This window comes from Chanodichthys erythropterus, chromosome 9 (assembly GCF_024489055.1).
Source record: "Chanodichthys erythropterus isolate Z2021 chromosome 9, ASM2448905v1, whole genome shotgun sequence".
NCBI classification, from domain to species: domain Eukaryota; kingdom Metazoa; phylum Chordata; class Actinopteri; order Cypriniformes; family Xenocyprididae; genus Chanodichthys; species Chanodichthys erythropterus.
The window spans coordinates 9,078,907-9,100,043 of NC_090229.1; the positions used below are offsets into that span (position 1 = coordinate 9,078,907).

General features: G+C 34.0%; 1 protein-coding gene across 1 annotated transcript; it reads left to right on the forward strand.

The window, feature by feature from the left end:
* Positions 1-2,022: 2,022 nt before the first annotated feature.
* mapk13 (mitogen-activated protein kinase 13) lies at positions 2,023-20,737 on the forward strand. Its single transcript, XM_067394473.1, has 12 exons — positions 2,023-2,394; positions 7,565-7,694; positions 8,107-8,165; positions 8,391-8,496; positions 9,724-9,753; positions 12,260-12,307; positions 12,395-12,509; positions 14,266-14,337; positions 15,547-15,626; positions 15,888-15,966; positions 18,131-18,304; positions 18,400-20,737. Exons 1-12 carry the CDS (start codon positions 2,282-2,284, stop codon positions 18,477-18,479), a joined length of 1,086 nt encoding a protein of 361 aa, XP_067250574.1. The 5' UTR covers positions 2,023-2,281; the 3' UTR covers positions 18,480-20,737.
* The last annotated feature ends 400 nt before the right edge of the window (positions 20,738-21,137 follow it).

Here is a 21,137-nt window from a genome sequence, read left to right on the forward strand (position 1 = left end):
CAAGTTTTTAATGCTTTTATGTTACTTTTTTACCAACACATCTTAATATTTATATATTAAACTTAGTGACCTTATAAGTTTTCATTGGTTCACAACCTAAAAGATGGAAAATGCAGTAAAGTTGGGTCATGAATCTCACATAATATATTTGCAATGACGGCGTCATGACTAATGTTACACTGCTGTCACGTTTAAACCAATGATGCTGCTCACATTATGACTGTCTGACAGTGCCATCTAGTGGCCAACAGATGTTTAAATAAATAAGCTTTCATTTATGGGCCAGTGCAGAGCCTGTAAGAATTTATTTTTGTCTTTCACAGTTATAGCCTTCAAATAATTGAGTGGTTCAGTGCCCATAAAACTGGTAAAGAGATGAATATGCCCCAAAGGGAATATTCAAGAAATACTGCTCCCAGATTCTCCACTGCATTTAATTTTGTGATGGCTCACTATAACCTTTACTGTACTATCCATCACATTGGTTTAACTGTCCTGATGTACCAATAGGATGTGCCAGTTTCCATTACAGCCAAGCCGAATATTATTCCCGTATCTTCTGATGTCCCATGAGTGAATTTGGGCCTCACAGATTTGCTTTTGAATGAATAATATGTAGGCTAATATGCAATTAAGCACATTTTTAACAATTTCACTTAGCTATGTTTGTCCAAGTTTATATATATATATATATATACACTACCAGTCAAAAGTTTGGAAACATTACTTTTTTTAATGTTTTTGAATGAAGTCTCTTATGCTCATTAAGGCTGCATTTATTTCATAATAAATGCAGAAAAAACAATAATATTGTGAAATATTATTACAATTTAAAATTATGGTTTTCTATTTTAATATCCTTTAAAATATAATTTATTTCTGTGATCAAAGCTGAATTTTCAGCATCATTACTCCAGTCTTCAGTATCACATGATCCTTCAGAAATTTTGATTTGATACTCAGTTATTATCAATGTTGAAAACAGTTGTGTTGCTTAACATTCTTTTTGGAACTTTTTTCAGGATTCATTGATGAATAAAAGGTTAAAAAGAACAGCATTTATTCAAAATATAAATCTTTTCTAACAATATAAATCTTTACTATCACTTTTTATCAGTTTAACACATCCTTGCTGAAAAAAAAGAAAGAAAAAAATTACTGATCCCAAACTTTTGAACGGTAGTGTATATTGTTACAAAACATTTCTATTTTAAATAAATGCTAATATTTTTTATTCATCAAAGAATCCTGAAAAAGTATCACAGGTTATAAAATAATATTAAGCAGCACAACTGTTTACAACATTGATAATAAACCAGCATATTAGAATGATTTCTGAAGGATCATGTGACACTGAAGACTGGATTTAATGATGCTGAAAATAAATAGAAATAAATTACATTTTAAAGTATATTAAAATAGAAAACCATAATTTTAAATTGTAATAATATTTCAATTAATATTTCCAAACTTTTGACTGGTTGTGTATATATAGGCCTAGCATATATTTTGTTTTTACCTTTTTATTTTCCTAATTTTTAAATGTTTTTGCTGAATTTCTCAGTTATTACTTTTTAGTTTCCCCTCAAATACATTTATAAAACCGGACAACATACTTTTTATAAGAGTCTAAAAATCATACTTTTAATTAATTCGGTTTGATTATTATTGTTTTATAACAAAGAATTATTTCAAAGATTCTTTCAGAGAACAAGATAGATACTTCAACAGAGTTTATATGATTATTGATCATCAACGTCATTCATCGAAAATCTGAGGATCACAAATATAATTTATTTTAAGATGTATTTATTTATTTATTTGTAAGAATTAGCGAATGTTGAACCCATCATTTTCTTTTCAGGTTTTTTATTATATTGTTATTATTTTTGATTTTTAATTAGCTAACATGTTGTGTCAAGTGAACTTTAAAATAACCCAGATATGTGTTTACATGAAGGTGAGCAGCAGTGTGTCAATCAAAGCGGCTGTTGCTTGAATCGAAAGTGGGCGTCTGCGGGATCATGACGTCAGCGTCAGACAGATCTCAGCGCGTTCGATTACAGCGACCTTTTCAAAGTTTCAATGGCTCGTGATTTAAAACGTCGAATCCGCGGCCAATCCGCACTACATAGAACCAGATAGACGTCCGTTCTATTTTGGCGTGAATTAGAATCGTTCCTACGCAGTGACCTTTTGGTGCTCGAATGCAGAATATCGCGTAGGAGTCGCTGTGCGCGCGGTGAACGTTTGATTTCTGCCTGTTTTCCTTCACAGCTAAATGGAGTCACGGGTGGAATTCAGTCGACAGGAGATCAACAGTACGGTATGGGAAGTTCCGGAAAAGTACATTTGCTTGAAGCAGATCGGAACTGGAGCGTATGGCAGCGTGTGGTGAGTTCCTTACAGACAGGTATGAGCTGCATCTCAACAGGTTCCCACATGAAGCAGGAGGACGCTGTGTGGCAAGCCGTATTAGCATTCATTGCTTTCAACTAACTACTAGTATTAATTCCGATAGTCTTTAGTACTTTTTACTAGTCACTATCCCAATACTTAAGTATTTCATACGTAATGTTTAGTTACTCATTACTAAATGCTTAAATAATAAGTACTAGTTACTATCTGTCTAGTGAATTTTTACTTGTAAACCCGCAATAGTTACTAGCAACGATTGAAATACATTATTGCAAGACAACAGGGCAACACTACAATAATGTCCCATTAGTTAATGAATTAACTAATGTTATTTAAGTACATTTATTGCTGTGTTTATTAATCTTTGTTTACATTAGTTAAATGTTCAATGTTAATTCGTGTTAGCTCAAGTCCATTCAATAATATTAACAACATAGAAAGCATGCACATCCAAAAATATCTGAAACAGTTGACCAAAAAAAAAAAAAAAAAATGTTGTGGGAGCAACAGCACGCTAACTTTGTTTTTTATTATTAACAAATGGCTTAACAATATTGTTCATGTGAACTATTACTAATGTGTTAACAAATGGAAACTCGTTGTAAAATGTTACCTTCAGTGGCTAAAGTTTGCAATTTGTTACCGGTAACAATGAAATAGTTACTTGTAATAAGTACTAGTGGCATCTTAAAAGATGCTAGTCACTATTGGATTCACTTCAGGGCTTTTCATATTTGAAATGGTTAACCCTGGGTCATTTGAAGTGGTTAACCCTGGGCCATTCTAAACCCTGGGTAAGCAGAATCCTGGGTTATCTTGCTTCACTGCTCATAATTTACCCGGAGTTATCGATTAATCCTGGGTATTCATAATCAGAAGTTTCACATTGTACATTCCTAAACCCCGGGTTAACGTTTTTATTTGCATGTCATTGATTGGATAAATGCAGCACACGACTGTTTACATAAAAGCTCTAGCATTGCGCAAATCCTCTTATTGCTCACTGTACTATCGAGTTTACTGAATGGATATTTTAAGACTATAAACGTAAGAATGAAACGGTCTCTTCTTCACTCAAATTGTCGCATTTTCTCTCAGTATTTGACATTTTACTTCTCAAATGCTGAATTTACTGTTTATATACAATGCGCAGTGTTTCCATGAAGTTTAATATGAGTACGCGATTGGTTGTCTGTTGCTAAACGTCTAGCTGTAACATTCTAACACTGCATCATTTTACACTGTGCAAGTTTCAAAAGTGGTACCAAAGCCCTATTCGGACGGGATTAGTTTTACATGGGGAGGTGGGGGTAAAATAATTATTATCAGAGCTTCTCAGTGATTTTAGTCTCGTCCGAATGTGACATCTCGGTAGTCATTATGGACAATGTCATTAATATTACGGCGACTTTTACCTTCTGTAAAAAGGTCCAGAAAAATTACCTCAGGTAATACTAATCCCGTTTGAATAGCCCAGCTGTAAATATGTACGGTAAAATTCCGTCATTTCCAGTGTTCTGCGCATTTTTCAAGCATGGAAGCACTTGAAGAAACATTAATTTATATATTTAGATTATATGTGTTTTCGCACTTTGGGTCTCATTCATGAAACACGAGCAGAATGAATTTTTGTGTAAATCGTGTGTAAAGTGGTTCTGGCATAAATTTTCGGATTCATTAAAATGTTCGTATTTTCCAAATGTTAGTTGGTACGAAAGAAATCTACACCTGCTCCCAGCCACGCGTAAATAGTGCGTTTAACATCCGAACGTTTTGCTCATTAATAAGGCTGCATTTTAATTCAGGTACATATTTACACAGCATTTTGAAAAAATATTACATATATATATATATATATATATATATATATATATATATATATATATATATATATATATATATATATATATATATATATATATATATATATATATATATATATAGTAATTACGTACGTTTTTTCTTTTTACTTTTATTGTGAGAGCCAGTAATAGCATCTGCAAACGGAGCACTTTAATCAAATAATTAATTGATTTCAACAGGGCTGGGCAAACTAATGGCCCCAAATGGCCAAAATCCTTCGTTTGGTGTCATAATATGATACCCATATGTAGTTGTCGGTTGGATTTAATGGGTGGGATTTATGGTAATTGAGAATGAGCGTGCACGCGCGTCCCATTTACGACTGATTGGAATTCATTAACACACACACACAATTCACTATCACTTCTGACGTTTACGAAGTATTTGTGAATCAGGAGAAGAGTTCTCGGGAAGGTCTCTTTACGCGCAAATCACTCACATATTTACTCGTATATTTACGAATGTTTCATGAATGAGACCCATTGTATCAGGAAGCAACTACCCATATGATGACAGGGAGGTGACGGTGGTGCATAAATCGAGTTACCCCTCCCACTTCTGCTAGTTTTACTGACATGTCTTGTCCCGTGCGAATTGGCCAATGGACTATAAGACATGTCTTGGCAAATTAGGTAAATGTGATAACTACATTAAAATATAAATACAACATTAAAAAGTCAACCATAGATGGTTTTCTGTCGATGTACAACGACTACAGAATGAACAGCTAACAGTTCACCGGAATTGCTCGAGCTGGCTTAACTACAACCAGGAAGTAACCCGTGCATATAGTCCATTATATTACACACATCCTGAGGTAAAATTACTTTACTCCACCTCCCCACGTAAAACTAATCCAGTCCGAATAGGGCTTAACCCTGCTTCGAAGCAGGGTTTCATAACCCCAGGTAAAAAGCGGTGCTAGCTAACCTCACTTCTAAATTACAAGTATTGAACGTTCTTTTACCCGGGGTTAAAAGTGGCGTTTAGAACAACGATAACCTGGGGTTAAAGGGTTAGTTCACCCAAAAATGAAAATGATGTAATTAATTATTCACCCTCGTGTCATTCCACACCCTTAAAGGTGCTAAAGAGGATGTTTTGTTTTATACATTTTTGAAATATTACTTGAAACTGTCTTTACTAACTGATAAAAGACTGTTTATTAGGTGCACTGAAAGGAATAATATTAATATACATAATCTGTGCACGAGGTAGGGCCTTAAAAACATCAGCCTATCATTTACACGATCATCGTGTAAACGATTGGCCCTCTGGCTTGTCAATCACTGCCGTGACGTTCCTTGTGAGAGACAAGCGCGGCTGCGCGCTCCAGTAACTTTCCACACTCTACAGGCGCCGCATGCAATGTTTTTGTTTTATGAGTTACCTGCGGTGAGTCCGACATAATGAATCCACTAACACGACACAGTGAATGCCGGTGGTAAACAAACACTCGTGTTCCAATACTCGTGCACGAGCTTTGGGAGGCGTTCCCTCGAAATGAGCTGTGAAGGAGGGGGGTTGTTCTTACGCATGTGCTCATTTCAAAAACTCACTAACAGTCTTTGGTTTCTCAGTCGACGAAAAGATCCTCTTTAGCACCTTTAAGACCTTTGTTCATCTTTAGATAGAAATTAAGATATTTTTGATAAAATCCTGTGGCTCAGTGAGTCCTGCATTGCCAGCAATAACACTCCCTTTTTCAATGCCCAGAAAGCTACTAAAACATATTTAAAACAGTTCATGTGACTACAGTGGTTCAACCTTGATATTATAAAGTGACTTGAATACTTTTTGTGCGCCAAAAATAACGACTTTATTCAATAATAATTCAATTTCAAAACACTGCTTCATGAAGCTTCTAAGGTTAATGAATCATTTGTTTAAATTCAGCGCGTATCAAACTGCCAGAGTCACGTTAACTATTTAAGTTTTAAAACACTTATGATGTAACGAAGCCTCGTTTACTGAAATCATGGGATTTTGGCGCTCTGAACCACTGATTCGAAACAAATGATTCGTAAAGCTTCATTAAGCAGTGTTTTGAAATCGCCCATCACTAGATATTGTTGAATAAAGTCGTTATTTTTTTTATCTTTTTGGTACAATAAAAAGTATTCTCGTCGCTTTATAATATTAAGGTTGAACAGATGTAGTCACATGAACTGTTTTAAATATGTTTTAGTAGCTTTCTGGGAATTGAAAAAGTTCTATTGCTGGCGATGCAGGCCTCACTGAGCCATCGGATTTTCTCAAAAATATCTTAATTTGTGTTCCGAAGATGAACGAATGTCTTACGGGTGTAATGACTGAATTTTCATTTTTGGGTGAATTAACTCTTTAAGCGCAGTGTGAAAAGCCCTGATCTAGTATCTTGTGAATAATCACTTAGGGAATTTATTAATACTAATCCTGGTACTGTAATGTTGTGCAGAACTTCCTTCCTAACCAATAAAATGTAGGGTAGCACTTCATTTTACAGTTATGTTCTCCAATGTATTATTACAGTAATTACAATAACTGGGTAATAACTAGGTACTAACCCTGAACCTACCCCTAAACCTAACCTTAAATCCTGTATTTACCTTATATTACCCAGTATTTTCTTGGGTAAGTACACGTACTGTAAAGTGCAACCAAATTCAGTTATGAATGATAACTGATATGTTAGAAATCTGATATGATAGAAAAGCCTGTTTTTCATACTAAATGAAATCACATGCGTTAAGTGGAAGCCTGGTCACAGTTGTCAAATGTACTGTGCAGTTGAAAAGATGAATCAAACAATGCTAACGATAGTTAGATATTTTCAACATCCAGTAAAGGCAAATCATACTGACTTTGCTACTGATGTCACCAATATATCATGCATTGCTAATTTTGCAGGTTTTTTGCAATAGACGTTTATGATCAACTGTGCTACTGTATTGTGTATTTACTATGGCAGTCACATTATTGCTAAAATTAGTCATGATATGATCTATCCCAGCAGCATTGACATTTCCTGTTGAGGGTTTGATGCCACAAAACCTTCACAACAGCTCTAAGATCAAACACTGGTAAAAGTGGGGGACTGTGAAAAACCCACATGCTCTGACAACTTAGTCAGTTTGCAAGAAAGCAATGTTTGTGGATAGTATCACAAAACATGTTTGAGTATTTTCTTATTTGAATATTGCACTTTCTGTATCAGTTCCTGAATCTATTACAGTTGCTTCTTGAATCTTTAACCTCAGTTCATAATATTTGGGTATGATAGTGATTGTTCTCCTTATCTTAGCTCGTCCATCAACAATAAAACCAAAGAAAAGGTGGCCATCAAGAAGCTGCACCGGCCCTTTCAGTCGGAGATCTTTGCAAAGAGAGCCTATCGTGAACTGAGGCTACTCAAGCATATGAAACATGAAAATGTAAGTGTCATCTGTGCCTGACATGCCTCGAGGTCATATTTTGTTGCTTACATTGTTTGTGCTAGTTTCCAGCACAACCAGAAATTAGAGTGGCTTTTGCAAGGCACAAAAGGCTTGTATCACACCATACTCATTGTTTTCATTGAGAATGGTACGAGTATCAAATGTTTAGCTTAGTGGACTGATTGTGTGTGGACTGAGCGGATACTTGTGGCGCCTGGAGACATGATGATGATTGATTGCAGTGTCATAAACTGTGTCTTATATAACTATCTAAAAGATACACAGAACACTCAAACCCAGGCAGCCTTATTCAGTCAGTCTGTCCATCTAATACCATTATAATATCTTGATGAAAAGACTGTGACTCACTTCTTGCCATTTTGCTGTGTTTTTTGCTGTCCAACCCAAGGTAATAGGCTTGCTAGACGTCTTCACTCCTGCCTCCAGACTGGATGATTTCCAAGACTTGTAAGTCTTTAATGAGGCGTGTGTGTGTGAAATCTATCTGATAGCCATATGTCCAAAGACATATTTAAAGAAGTAGTTCAGCCAAAAATGAGAATTCTGTCTTTATTTACTTAACCTTTATCTCTTTTTCATAAAACAACAGTTTATAGTGACTTTAATATTAGTCTGATGTAAAAGAACTGTTCCTTAATAGAGAGAGAAATAAGCAATTCATTTTTGTTTTAGCTATCTGGTGATGCCGTACATGTACACGGATCTCTCTAAAGTCAAGGGCGTCCTTACAGAAGACCGTATCCAGTTCCTGGTCTATCAGATGCTTTGCGGACTAAAGGTCAAACCAAAACATCTCACAAAGAGAGGCCAAATTTTCCTAACCAGGCATGATGCAACAAGTTTCCAATAGTTTCTTTCCTCATGGAAAATAAATGCTGTGTGATGCAACACAGCCAGTAAGAACAGAATTGTAATTGACTGAGAATCTTCATGTTAGTTTACTGTTTATACACTTTCGTTCAAAAGTTTGGGGCCAGTAAGTTTTTTTTTTTTTTTAAAGAAATTGATACTTTTATTCAGCATTAGTGCATTAAATTGATCAAAAGAGACAGTAAAGACTTTTATAATGTTACAAAATATTTCTGTTTCAAATAAAAATGTATCACGGCTTCCACAAAAATATTAAGCAGCAGAACTGTTTTTAGCATTGACAACACTATGAAATGTTTACTAAGCACAAAATCAGCTAGTTAGAATGATTTCTGATGGATCATGTGACTGCAGTGGCTGCTGATTCAGCTTTTCCATCACAAGAATGAATTGAAAATATATTGAAATATTTCACAATATTACTGATTGTACTGTATTTTTGATCAAATACATATAGCCTGGGTGAGAATAAGAGGCTTCTAAAAACTTTTTTTTTAGAAATCTTACCGACCCCAAACATGTTTGTGGACTTACTGTGCATGACTTATCACTGCACTTTACTCAAAAAAATGGAAGTAAAATGCATTGCGAATGCAGTTTCCTGTTGACTTTAAGTTGGTAAACGTCTCACAATACTGAAGTAACTGAATATTTGAGAAAAATGACCAAATACTTGGCATTGTAAATCACATCAGGCATTCACTAGGTCAGAACAGAAACACGTCCACCTGCAAGCCCTTTAATTAATGCAAAGCAGTAGTGCTGCAAGAAACAAGACATGCACTTAAAACCACCAGTATACACCAGTTTTCACGTTAATGTTCAGCATATGCGCACAATCGAATGCAAACTTTCAAAGTATACTTGATTTGATAGTGTGCGTGAACAAAATGTACATTGCATGCCTGGTTAGAAAATTTGTTCTGCATGCGCTCAGTGAATTTTATGTACGTGTAAAAACAGAAATCTACTTTAGGCTTAGAATTATTGCCAGTAGGAATGTTAATAAAATCTTCCAGATCAATCCTATTAGTGTAATCAAATACTAAAACATAACACTGTGAAAATATCTCATAATACTGATTTGTGGTATTTCTTTTTTCTCTCTGTCCCTCTGTTTCTCTTCACTCCACAGTACATTCATGGTGCTGGCATCATTCACAGAGTAAGTGAGACTGGCAGTGAATAAACAGCATCTGTTCATAATTATCATTTCCACACAGAGCTGAATTAAAGACACATGGCATCTCTTGGGATCGTTGTAGCTCTTCGCCGGGAGATGCAAATGTGATCCGTGGGGGAGATTTCATCTCCATGAATTACATTTACTTGCAGCTAATTCGCTAATATGTATTGATCAGTGGACTATCAACAACCATTAACTACACTTCCTCTCCTCTGAGAAAATCCCTCTCAGTTTAAGAGTAATAAATATATTTATAACTTATATTTATTAATAACTACTTTACAACAGCTTCAGACATTTAGATTTAATCCAATTAGATTTAAAATAATGTATTGCTGTTTTGAGTTCTTGTTTTTTTTTTTTTTACTCATTACATAGCATATGCCCTACTTTTCAAATGTTTGGGGGTCAGTAATACTTTTAAATGTTTTTGAAAGTCTCTTTTGCTCACCAAAGCTGCAAGGTATTTGATTACAAATACAGTAAAAACAGTAATATTTTGAACAGTGCTGGGTAGTAACTGATTTTAATGTAATCTGTATTATATAATCAGATTTCAAAAAATATATATTTATAATTAGATTTAATTACATTTCATAATCAGATTAGTTACATTTTTGTTTTATTACATGATTACTTAATATTTACAAAATGGCATTTATTCATAATTTACTGATTCTCACTAATTCTTTTTTTATCTTTTAAATTATCCTTTCTAAAACAGGCTTTTGCTTATGTATGTTTAGAAAGTCTACAAGTTTTGTGGAATTACACCAGTCAGAGGCCACACAGCATAACAAACAAAATATTTAATCTTTTTTGGATTTTATTTTGGTTGTTTTAAAATGTTACATTTTTGGTTTAATTAATTATTATCTTTTCATAAACTTACAACCCCCCTGCAGTTCCTTCACAAACTCCATTTTGGGAAACCCTGATGTTATGTAATGTTTAATTATCTTCATTTTGTTGATGACAAATATATATATATATATATATACATATATTATATATATTACATACAATGTATATGTAATACATTATTTATATTTATATATATATATATATATATATATATATATATATATATATATATATATATATATATATATATATATATATATATAGATTACATAGGCTTATTTACATACATACACACATGTGGTGCTTTTCTTTTGACATTCTAACAGTATGTTTTAAAGGTGCCATCGAATGTTTTTTTTACAAGATGTAATATAAGTCTAAGGTGTCCCCTGAATGTGTCTGTGAAGTTTCAGCTCAAAATACCCCATAGATTTTTTTAAATTAATTTTTTTAACTACCTATTTTGGGGCATAATTAGAAATGCGCCGATTCAGGCTGCAGCCCCTTTAAATGCTCTCGCTAAACCGCCCCAGAGCTCGCGACTGCCTTAAACAGCATAAACAATGTTCACACAGCTAATATAACCCTCAAAATGGATCTTTGGTGTTCGTCATGCAGCATGTCTAATCGCGTAAGTACAGTGTTTATTTGGATGTTTACATTTGATTCTGAATGAGTTTGAGGCTGTGATCCGTGTCTAACGGTTAATGCTACACTGTTGGAGAGATTTATAAAGAATGAAGTTGTTTATGAATTATACAGACTGCAAGTGTTGAATAATGAAAATAACGACGGCTCTTGTCTCCGTAAATACAGTAAGAAACGATGGTAACTTTAACCACATTTAACAGTACATTAGCAACATGCTAACAAAACATTTAGAAAGACAATTTATAAATATCACTAAAAATATTGTGTTATCATGAATCATGTCAGTTATTATTGCTCCATCTGCCATTTTTCGCTATTGTCCTTGCTTGCTTACCTAGTCTGATGATTCAGCTGTGAACATCCGGATGTCCTGCCCTTGTCTAATGCTTTGAACATGGGCTGGCATATGCAAATATCGGGGTCATACATATTAATGATCCCGACTGTTACGTAACAGTCGGTGTTATGTTGAGATTCGCCTGTTCTTCAGAGGTCTTTTAAACAAATGAGATTTATATAAGAAGGAGGAAGCAATGGAGTTTGAGACTCACTGTTTGTCATTTCTATGTACTGAACTCTTGTTATTCAACTATGCCAACATAAATTCAATTTTTAATTCTAGGGCACCTTTAAGTAGTAGATGCACAATCCTTATTGCCAGATTGAAATGTCCTTTCTGAAGTGTGCTTTATTGTTTCTCTAATTCTATTCCTATCAATGAGTTCAAGGCTTTTTGCTTTGGGTTTCCTATCGTGCACTGTCCTATGAGGTAATGCCAGTGGTTTCCTGTTTAGTGAGACCGTGCCTGTACACGCTCAGAACTGTTTGAAGCCACCCAGCTCACTTTGAATGTGAAAAATACAGCTTGTGGAATTCAGATTAAAGATTTGCTAAGAAACCCACTAAGATCTTGTGTAATCGTTGAAGAACAATGTCTTTGTAGCAAGATTAACACCTTCATGCATTGCAGGACCTCAAACCAGGAAACCTGGCTGTGAACCAAGACTGTGAGCTGAAGGTCTGTGCCACCATTCTTTCACCATAAAAGAGGAAAGTGTAAACCCCAGACAGTTGACAGTAACACACTCCTTTGCTCTGACTGCAGATATTGGATTTCGGCCTGGCGCGTCATGCAGAAGCAGAGATGACAGGTTATGTTGTGACGCGGTGGTACCGGGCCCCTGAGGTCATTCTAAACTGGATGCACTACACACAGACAGGCAAGATGTTTGTCATTCATTAAGATGTACATTCCTATTCAAATTATTAACAAGAGCTACTCAAGAGGTGAGAGGTGTTTCAGACAAGAGGTGTTTCAGATTAGGCAAAACATTTGTTCATAAATATGAGGTAAATAATTATTGATTCAGTCATCTGTTATAGTCCAGTTAGTTTCTTGAAATCTGTCCGATAGCACCTCTGTTGGTCTATATGAGCATTTACTGTATAACACTGCATTAGAATTCATAGGTATACAGTAGTGGCCAGAAGTGATGTCAAGCCTAGGTGAATTGATATCTACATCCTTTATTCTAATATTGTTAAAGAATTTGTAAGCATATTGCATAGTTGAGCTTTTTGTTCTTCCCTCATATTTAAATTATTTTAAAAAATATAAAATAATTTTTCATAATTTGATGGTTTAATCGAACATGTAGGATTAAAATATCACCTCTGGCTATCACTTTTGGCCACTACTGTAGTTCTAACACAGAACTGTTTGGATAGACATACAATATCAACGTATGGCCATCTTCCACTTAAATGCATACAATTTATTTCTAACAAATTTATATATGCAAATCTTTACCAATCCTCTTAAAGGGATAGTTGACCCAAAAATGAAAATTATCCCATGATTTACTCACCCTCAAACCATCTTAGGTGTATATGACTATCTTCTTTCAGACAAACACAATCTGAGAAATTTTTAAAAATATCCTGGCTCTTCCAAGCTATATAATGGTAGTGAATGGGGGTCAATATTTTGAAGTCCAAATAAATGTATCTCTCCATCATAAAAGTAATCCAATACGGCTCCAGGGGGTTAATAAAGTTCTGAAGTGAAGTGATGGTTTTTTGTAAGAAAAATATCCATACTTAAAACTTTATAAACTAAAATAACTAGCTTCCGGCAGACAACCGTATACATACTGCACAAGTCAACTTGCGCCACAAGAGTAACCCCTGATGCTATGTATGACACAGATTGTAGGTGTAAGCGATGTTTGCGTGTTTTGTTTTGCTCTATCCATTGCTTCACTTCAGAAGGCCTTTATTAACCCCCTGGAGCCGTAGGGATCATTTTTATGATGGATGGATGCATTTTTTTGGTCTTCAAAATCTGGCCACCCTTCACTACCATTATAAAGCTTGGAAGAACAAGGATATTTTTAAATATGTCCCTGATTGTGTTCGTCTGAAAAAATAGTCATATACACCTTGGATGGCTTCAATGTGAGTAAATCATGGGATAATTTTCATTTTTGGGTGAACTATCTCTTTAAGGTTCATAGAGTATTGAATTGATTGACTCTTCTTGTATTTACAATAATGAGAATAGTATTTAACACATGTTAATGAATTGTAATTAATGAAAAAAAGTCAAATGCTCTGCATTTGCTGGCTGTGGGATTGTTGTCCAAGTACTGAACTGTGGCAGTACTACACTTATATGTGCTCATATGTTGTGATTGACAGAACTGTATAAACAAGCTCTTCCTAACCATTCGTTTAGAACTCCATATATCACTATTCCATATGAATGTTAATGAGATAACATTAATATTTACTGTGCTAAATAATGATGACACTTAAATGTAGATATCAGTCTTTAATTGCCAGTTAGTCTGAATGTGCTCTGATTTTTTTTTTTTTATTACTAAGATCAATACTACTATTCCTTTTCAAGGAATGGTAGTTGTAGTGATTGTTATAGTTCAATATTTGTGATTGTTGCCTTTTTCCTTTTTCTAGTGGACATCTGGTCTGTTGGCTGCATCATGGGTGAAATGTTCAATGGAAAAACACTCTTTAAAGGAAAAGACTGTATCCTTCAGCATTCAATTTGCCTAATTTATTTCCAGTTTTTACTAAATGGCCACATTCTGAGGGCTGTATTAAATATATTTTAAAGGTGCCCTAGAACGTTCTTACACAAGATGTAATATAAGTCTAAAGTGTCCCCTGAATGTGTCTGTGAAGTTTCAGGTGAAAATACCCCATATATTTTTTTAAATTAATTTTTTTAACTGCCTGTTTTGAGGCATCATTAACTATGCACCGATTCAGGCTGTGGCCCCTTTAAATCTCGTGCTCCCCGCTCCCCCCAAGCTCTCAACTATAAAACAGAAATATAGCTCAACTATAAAAATAAAAATAGCGACGGCTCTTGTCTCCATGAATACAATAAGAAACGATGGTAACTTTAACCACATTTAACAGTATATTAGCAACATGCTAACGAAACATTTAGAAAGACAATTTACAAATATCACTAAAAATATCATGTAATCATGGATCATGTCAGTTATTATTGCTCCATCTGCCATTTTTCGCTATTGTCCTTGCTTGCTTACCTAGTCTGATGATTCTGCTGTGCACAGATCCAGACGTTAATACTGGCTGCCCTTGTCTAATGCCTTGAACATGGGCTGGCATATGCAAATATTGGGGTCATACATATTAATGATCCCGACTGGTACGTAACAGTCAGTGTTATGTTGAGATTCGCCTGTTTTCCGGAGGTCTTTTAAACAAATGAGATTTATATAAGAAGGAGGAAGCAATGGAGTTTGAAACTCAATGTATGTCTTTTCCGAGGAACTGAACTCTTGTTATTCAACTATGCAAAGGTAAATTAATTTTTTTATTCTAGGACACCTTTAATACTTCTATAAAGGGATAGTTCTGACATTTACTCATCATGTCCTTCCAAACATATATGTTTGTTTGTTTTTGTTTTTATATAAAATACAATCATTATGTAGCTCTTCAAATATTCTACTTTTGAAAAAATAATAGCATACCGGTTTGGAAAGACATGAGTGTTTTGAAATAACTTTCTTTTTTTATTTTTGGGTGAACTATCTTTTTAACATTCTGTTTCTTAAATTTCACTGTCACTGATGTATAGTACTATCATTTAGTTAATTGTGATTGCATTTAGAAATGCTGTGCCCACTTATTCCCTTTTGTCTTGCTTGTCAAGAACAGAAATAACTTGGAAATTACATGCCTTTAACTTTTGACATTCAGACATGGATCAGTTAACTCAGATAATGAAAGTAACAGGAACACCAGGTCCAGAATTTATTGAGAAACTTGAAAGCCCAGAGGTAAGACTTTTTCAATGCAACCAAAGATAGTATCTTTAATACATGATGTGTCTGAATCTTGATTTAAAAATTAGACTGATCTCTGATGCAACTGATGCAATGAATTGTTAATGCGATGCGAAATAAGATGGTCCTGAATATTTTGGGGAAAATTTCAACTTGAATTTTTAACATATTGTGTGGCAGTTGCTGTAGCTACTGTGCTCAGCTGTCATTCTTGTTCTTGATCAATGTCAATATCTCTTCATTGCTGTTAAATAGGCTAAGAGCTATATAAAATCCCTGCCCCACTACCCACGCAAAGATTTCTCTACATTGTTTCCCAGAGCCAGTAAAAAAGGTAAGTAATACCCCAATAAAATTACTCCTTTGTCATGTTGTCACATTTCTTGCTTAGCAAGAGACTTTTTTCAGTCTAAAACTTATGATTTAGTTTGACTGCATAGTTACTGCCTGTCAATGTGATGTGTCATTATTTCTGACAAAAATGACAAGATGCTGAGCAATTGCAACAGAGCAATTTAAGCAAGTTTTTACATTTTACACCAAACTTCAGGTAGAAAATATTGCCACACATATTCTATACTATTGCACAGCAGTGGAAACTTCTAGATTAGTTTTACCTTGCAACTTAGAATTTAATAAGTATCCCAAAAAATTGGAATAGACAGCCTAGCATTTTAATTACATTGTTAGTTTTCTGCAACAAGCTTCGTTAGCTTTGCAGTCATTTAAAGATTTGGTATCACCTTACAATAAAGGTTCAATTAGTTAACATTAGTGCACATTATGAACTAATGATGAACAGCATTTAATAATCTACTATAGTGTTAATTTCTACATATACTAATACATTTTTAATATTTAAAGCTGAACAAACATGAATTAACAATGAACAATAGTATATTTATAAATTAACATTAACCTAGACTAATAAATGCTGTAAAAACATGTCTAATGTATTAACTTGCGTAAACTATTTGAACCTTATTGTAAAGTGTTACCCAGGAAATTTCTAGAATTGCAATCCTACTAGAATATGGAAATGTAATTCCTGCAACTGGAGAAATATTCTAAAACACTTCAAATAAATATATTATTTATAGGTTTTTCCACATATTTCAATAGGTAGTCACATCATCTGTTTTAAAACTTGTCTCTAATTTTATACCGGCATATTCGATTACCTTAAACCAACCTTAATCAGATCCGACTAGTCTTAATCAAGGATAAAAATGACTAAACTATAGAGTGCAACTGTTGAGTTTCGGAAGTAAAAGTCCATTTAATTTCTCCATAGGGAAACAGATTTTTAACGATAAGTTATAAACCTTTAAAGACAGCATTACTAGTCTTAGTATTTGCTTCTGTTGAAGCTGCCAAACTGCATTATTTCAACTCCATTTTAAAATAATCGTGTTTAACAGAAAATTACACCAGTCAGAGTCGAAACAAGCAAAACATGCCAAAAGACATCATTAGCTCCGCCCACTCTCATGAAGCACTCTCGCAGTCTTTTTACACTCTCAAAATACTTAAATATTTGAATATATATGCTTATTTTGCAAAAAACATTATTATATATATCTCCGATTCCGTTCGTCTGAAAGAAGATTATACACCTAGGATGGCTTGTGGGTGAGTAAATCATGGGATAATTTTCATTTGTGGGTGAACTATCCATTTAAGTTTCATAGAATATTGAATTGATTGACTGACTTTTTTCTTGTATTTACAATAATGAGATAAATTAAAATGCCAGAATTTAAAACTTCAGAATTCAGGGTGAAAAACTACATTACCCATGATGCTTTATAGAAAATTACACTAATCAGAGTCAAAACAAGCAAAACATGCCAAAAGACATCATTAGCTCCTCCCACTCTCATGGAGCACTGCAAATGACGTCTTCTTACGCTCTCAAAGTACTTAAATATTTGATGTGCTTATATTGCAAAAAAATATATATATATATATTTATATATATATATATTGTATATTATACTTATGTTTTATACATATAATCAATATTTTTAAATGAGTAATTTAATATATCTCCATTGTTTTCAATTAGTTTATGCTGTTTGCAATGCTTCATGGGATTGTAGTTCTTTTTTCTATCTCTAAAGCCATTAAGTACACAGTCTTGTTCCTTTTGTATTTTTGTCTGATTTTCAGATACTTGCTTCAAATCAAAGCTTGTAATGTTATGATTTACCTTGTAGCTGGTTGGCTTAGTTCATTGCTTATAACACTTATTTAAGACTTTTTTTTAAATCCCTATGGGGAAAGAAATGGAAAAAATACTTCCCGAATGCCAAACGTCATTGAAAAGTGTACGGCCACTGTTGCACTCTAATGTCAAACAATAGCTCAGCTTGCCCTGCACTAATACAGTAATGCTTACATAATAATACATGTATCAACTCTTGCTATTCTAATGCTGTCACTTTGTTTCTGACACATTGTGTCCCTAATTGCCACTGCACTGGTAACTAACCCAGCGGTAGATCTACTTGAGAAGATGCTGGTGTTAGATGCTGATGCTCGACTCACTGCTGATGGTGCATTGGCTCACAGTTATTTCGATGGCCTGAGGGATCCAGAGGACTGGCCAGAGCCCGCGTCATACGATGACAGCTACGACAATGCCACGTTGCCCTTAGAAGAGTGGAAACGTGAGCAACAGATATAACACATATTGTTATGGCTTCTGTATTTTACAATGACATAAATTGTGTATGTAAATGTAATGTGACTATTTTTTTTACAGGTTTATCATTTAAAGAAGTGAGGAGCTTTGTTCCTTTCCCAAGAAGAGACTCAAAGAGAAGAAACACACTCACAATGTGATAGTGGGTCTGACATTAACGCTGTACTGTATTGCAATTATGCGATTTAGTCTCCGCCTCGAAACAGTTTAGAATGTTTATTCACTCCTTAAAAAATATATGAATTGCAGTATTTTGTATTATTATGTTCTCAATAACCAACTCCTTTTGGAAAATGTGGGATATTTTCTGGGCTTCTGGTGAATGAACATTTTATTTTTAGTCATGTCTTTCTTTTAAAGTCGTACAATAGCTTTGTGTGGGGAGCAAAACTTTCATTCTGCTAAATGTTCTTGTGCTTTCCACAAAAAAGAAAATAATTTCAAATGCTATGAGTGTGAGTAAATGATGACAGATTTTTTTATTTTTAAGTAAACTATCCCCTAAGTGCTATCAGGTTAAAATTGCTCTATAAAATGACAGCCATAAACAATTTTAGTGTTATGGGTCTTAAAATTCAAGTATATCTCAGTCTGTATACCGTTTGAATGTTGGCCTTTTTTATTTTAAAGAAATTAATACTTTTATTTAGCAATGATGCATTAAATTGATCAAAACTGACAGTAAATACATTTAAAATGTTATAAATAAATGCTGTTTTTTTTTTACATGTCTATTTATCGAAGAATCCTGAAAAAAAAAAAAAAAAAGGATTACGGTTTCCACATAATTTTAAGCAACATAACTGTTTTCAACATTGATAATAATAAGAAATGAGCAGGAAATCAGCATATTAGAGTGATTTCTGAAGGATCATGTGACACTGAAGACTGGAGTAATGATGCTGAAAAATCAGCTTTGCATCACAGGAATAAATTACATTTTAAATTGTATTAAATTGTAATATTTCACAATATTACTGTTTTTTGATCAAATAAATGCAGCCTTGGTGAGCATAAGAGACTTCTGTCAAAAACATTTTTGTTTTATTTTATTTTTTTTGTATGTGTCTTTTTTTGCTTTCAGACACTGTAACCACTGTTACTGACTTGACTTCAGTTAAACACTTAAAGAAAGCTTTAGTATTGTAAGATGTTTGCCTACTTAAAGTCAACATGAAATAAAAATCACAACCCATTTTACTTCAATAATCTGGTGTATTTCTGAGTGAAACAGGATGTGCTTCTAGTAAAATCTGGCATTGCCTGTTTTTCTAGTGGGATTTTTTCCAGTGGGAATTAATGAATAGTGAAAACGGTGTAAAAGTTAAATTCCATAATCAAGATAGATGGTTAAGAGGGGGAGGGTGTACCGTTAAGTGCAATTATCGTATTTTATTGAAAGATTACCGAGACAAACATTTAGATTAACGTGAACAGACAAATTCACATTAAGACCAAGAATGTGCATTAAAAGGGTCAGTTGTAATCTCATGTTGACTTTATGGCTTGTTTTTGCACCTTCAAATCCTTTGAAAGGTGTGACAGGATGCTTAGCTGGTGGAAGTGATTGATTGGCCATGACAAATGGCACCAGCAAGGTATTGAGTAGCACATTGGTGTGAGATAAAAGAAGCTGTTATAAAATAAGGAATCTTACGTAAAGACTTATTTTGACTTATTTTTCTTTCTTTTTTTTTTTTTTTGCTTTAACCCTTTGATGCACAAGCTATGAAAACGCCTTCTAATGCACAACATGGGTCAAAAATGACCCGTATTCATTTCCTATGTTATTTCAATTTTCTTTGCTGAATCTTTGAAAGAAATGTATTTTATCATTTATTTATTCCAGGTATTCCTTAAATATCTTGTTTTTGATTTTCACAAATCATTGTTTATTTTTTCTTTCTTACTTTATAAACAAACACAGTTTTTGTATTTCTACATAAATTTTACACACATGGGTCCAAAATGAACCCATTTGCAAATTTTTTGCAAGTTGGAACATATTTATTGCAGAAAACTATTAATCTGCCACCACATCTCAACAAAAGTAACAGTTTTGGACAAGGTTTCTGTCCAACAGTGAATTAATAAGTATATCGATCAACAGTTTGATGTGAAAATATCATCCAGAGTGTTAGTATGGCTGGTCCATACTAAAATGGCTGAAATGGTTGTAGAGAATACGGGTCATTTTAGACCCATGTTGTGCATTAGAAGGGTAGTGATACAAAGATGAGTTTTATTCAAAAAGAAAAAATGAAAATGAGGATTTGTGGTGATCAAAAACACGTTGATTGAGGAATACCTGGAATACTGAATGATGAAATTAATTTCTTGCAAAGATAGAAAATAAAAAAATTGATCCATGTTGGATTAGTGTCGTTAATTGTTTGTTGTATATGATAATGCATGCTTTAACTCAAACGTACTTGAAATATACCCACCATGTCTTGAATACTGAAAATGTCATTTCTCTCTCTCATGCAGACTGTGTTTGTACACGCCTGGGTTCTTGAACATGTTTGTTGACAGAAATACTCCTGTTTCGTTGATCTAGTAATATGTAGCTCCTCTTTGCTCACTGGCCTAATATCTGCATTTCTCCAACCACTCGAGCTGTATGCATTAAGGCTGACAGGTCGTGGTGAACTCTGACCATAGCATGAACTGTGTGGGAAGCACACTTGCATCTATGCACACTCAAGTGTCACAAACTTCCACCCCCCGTTATGAGTTAAATAAACACTAACGTGATGCTTTATTAAATTAGTCGTATAGCTGACAGAGTAGATGGC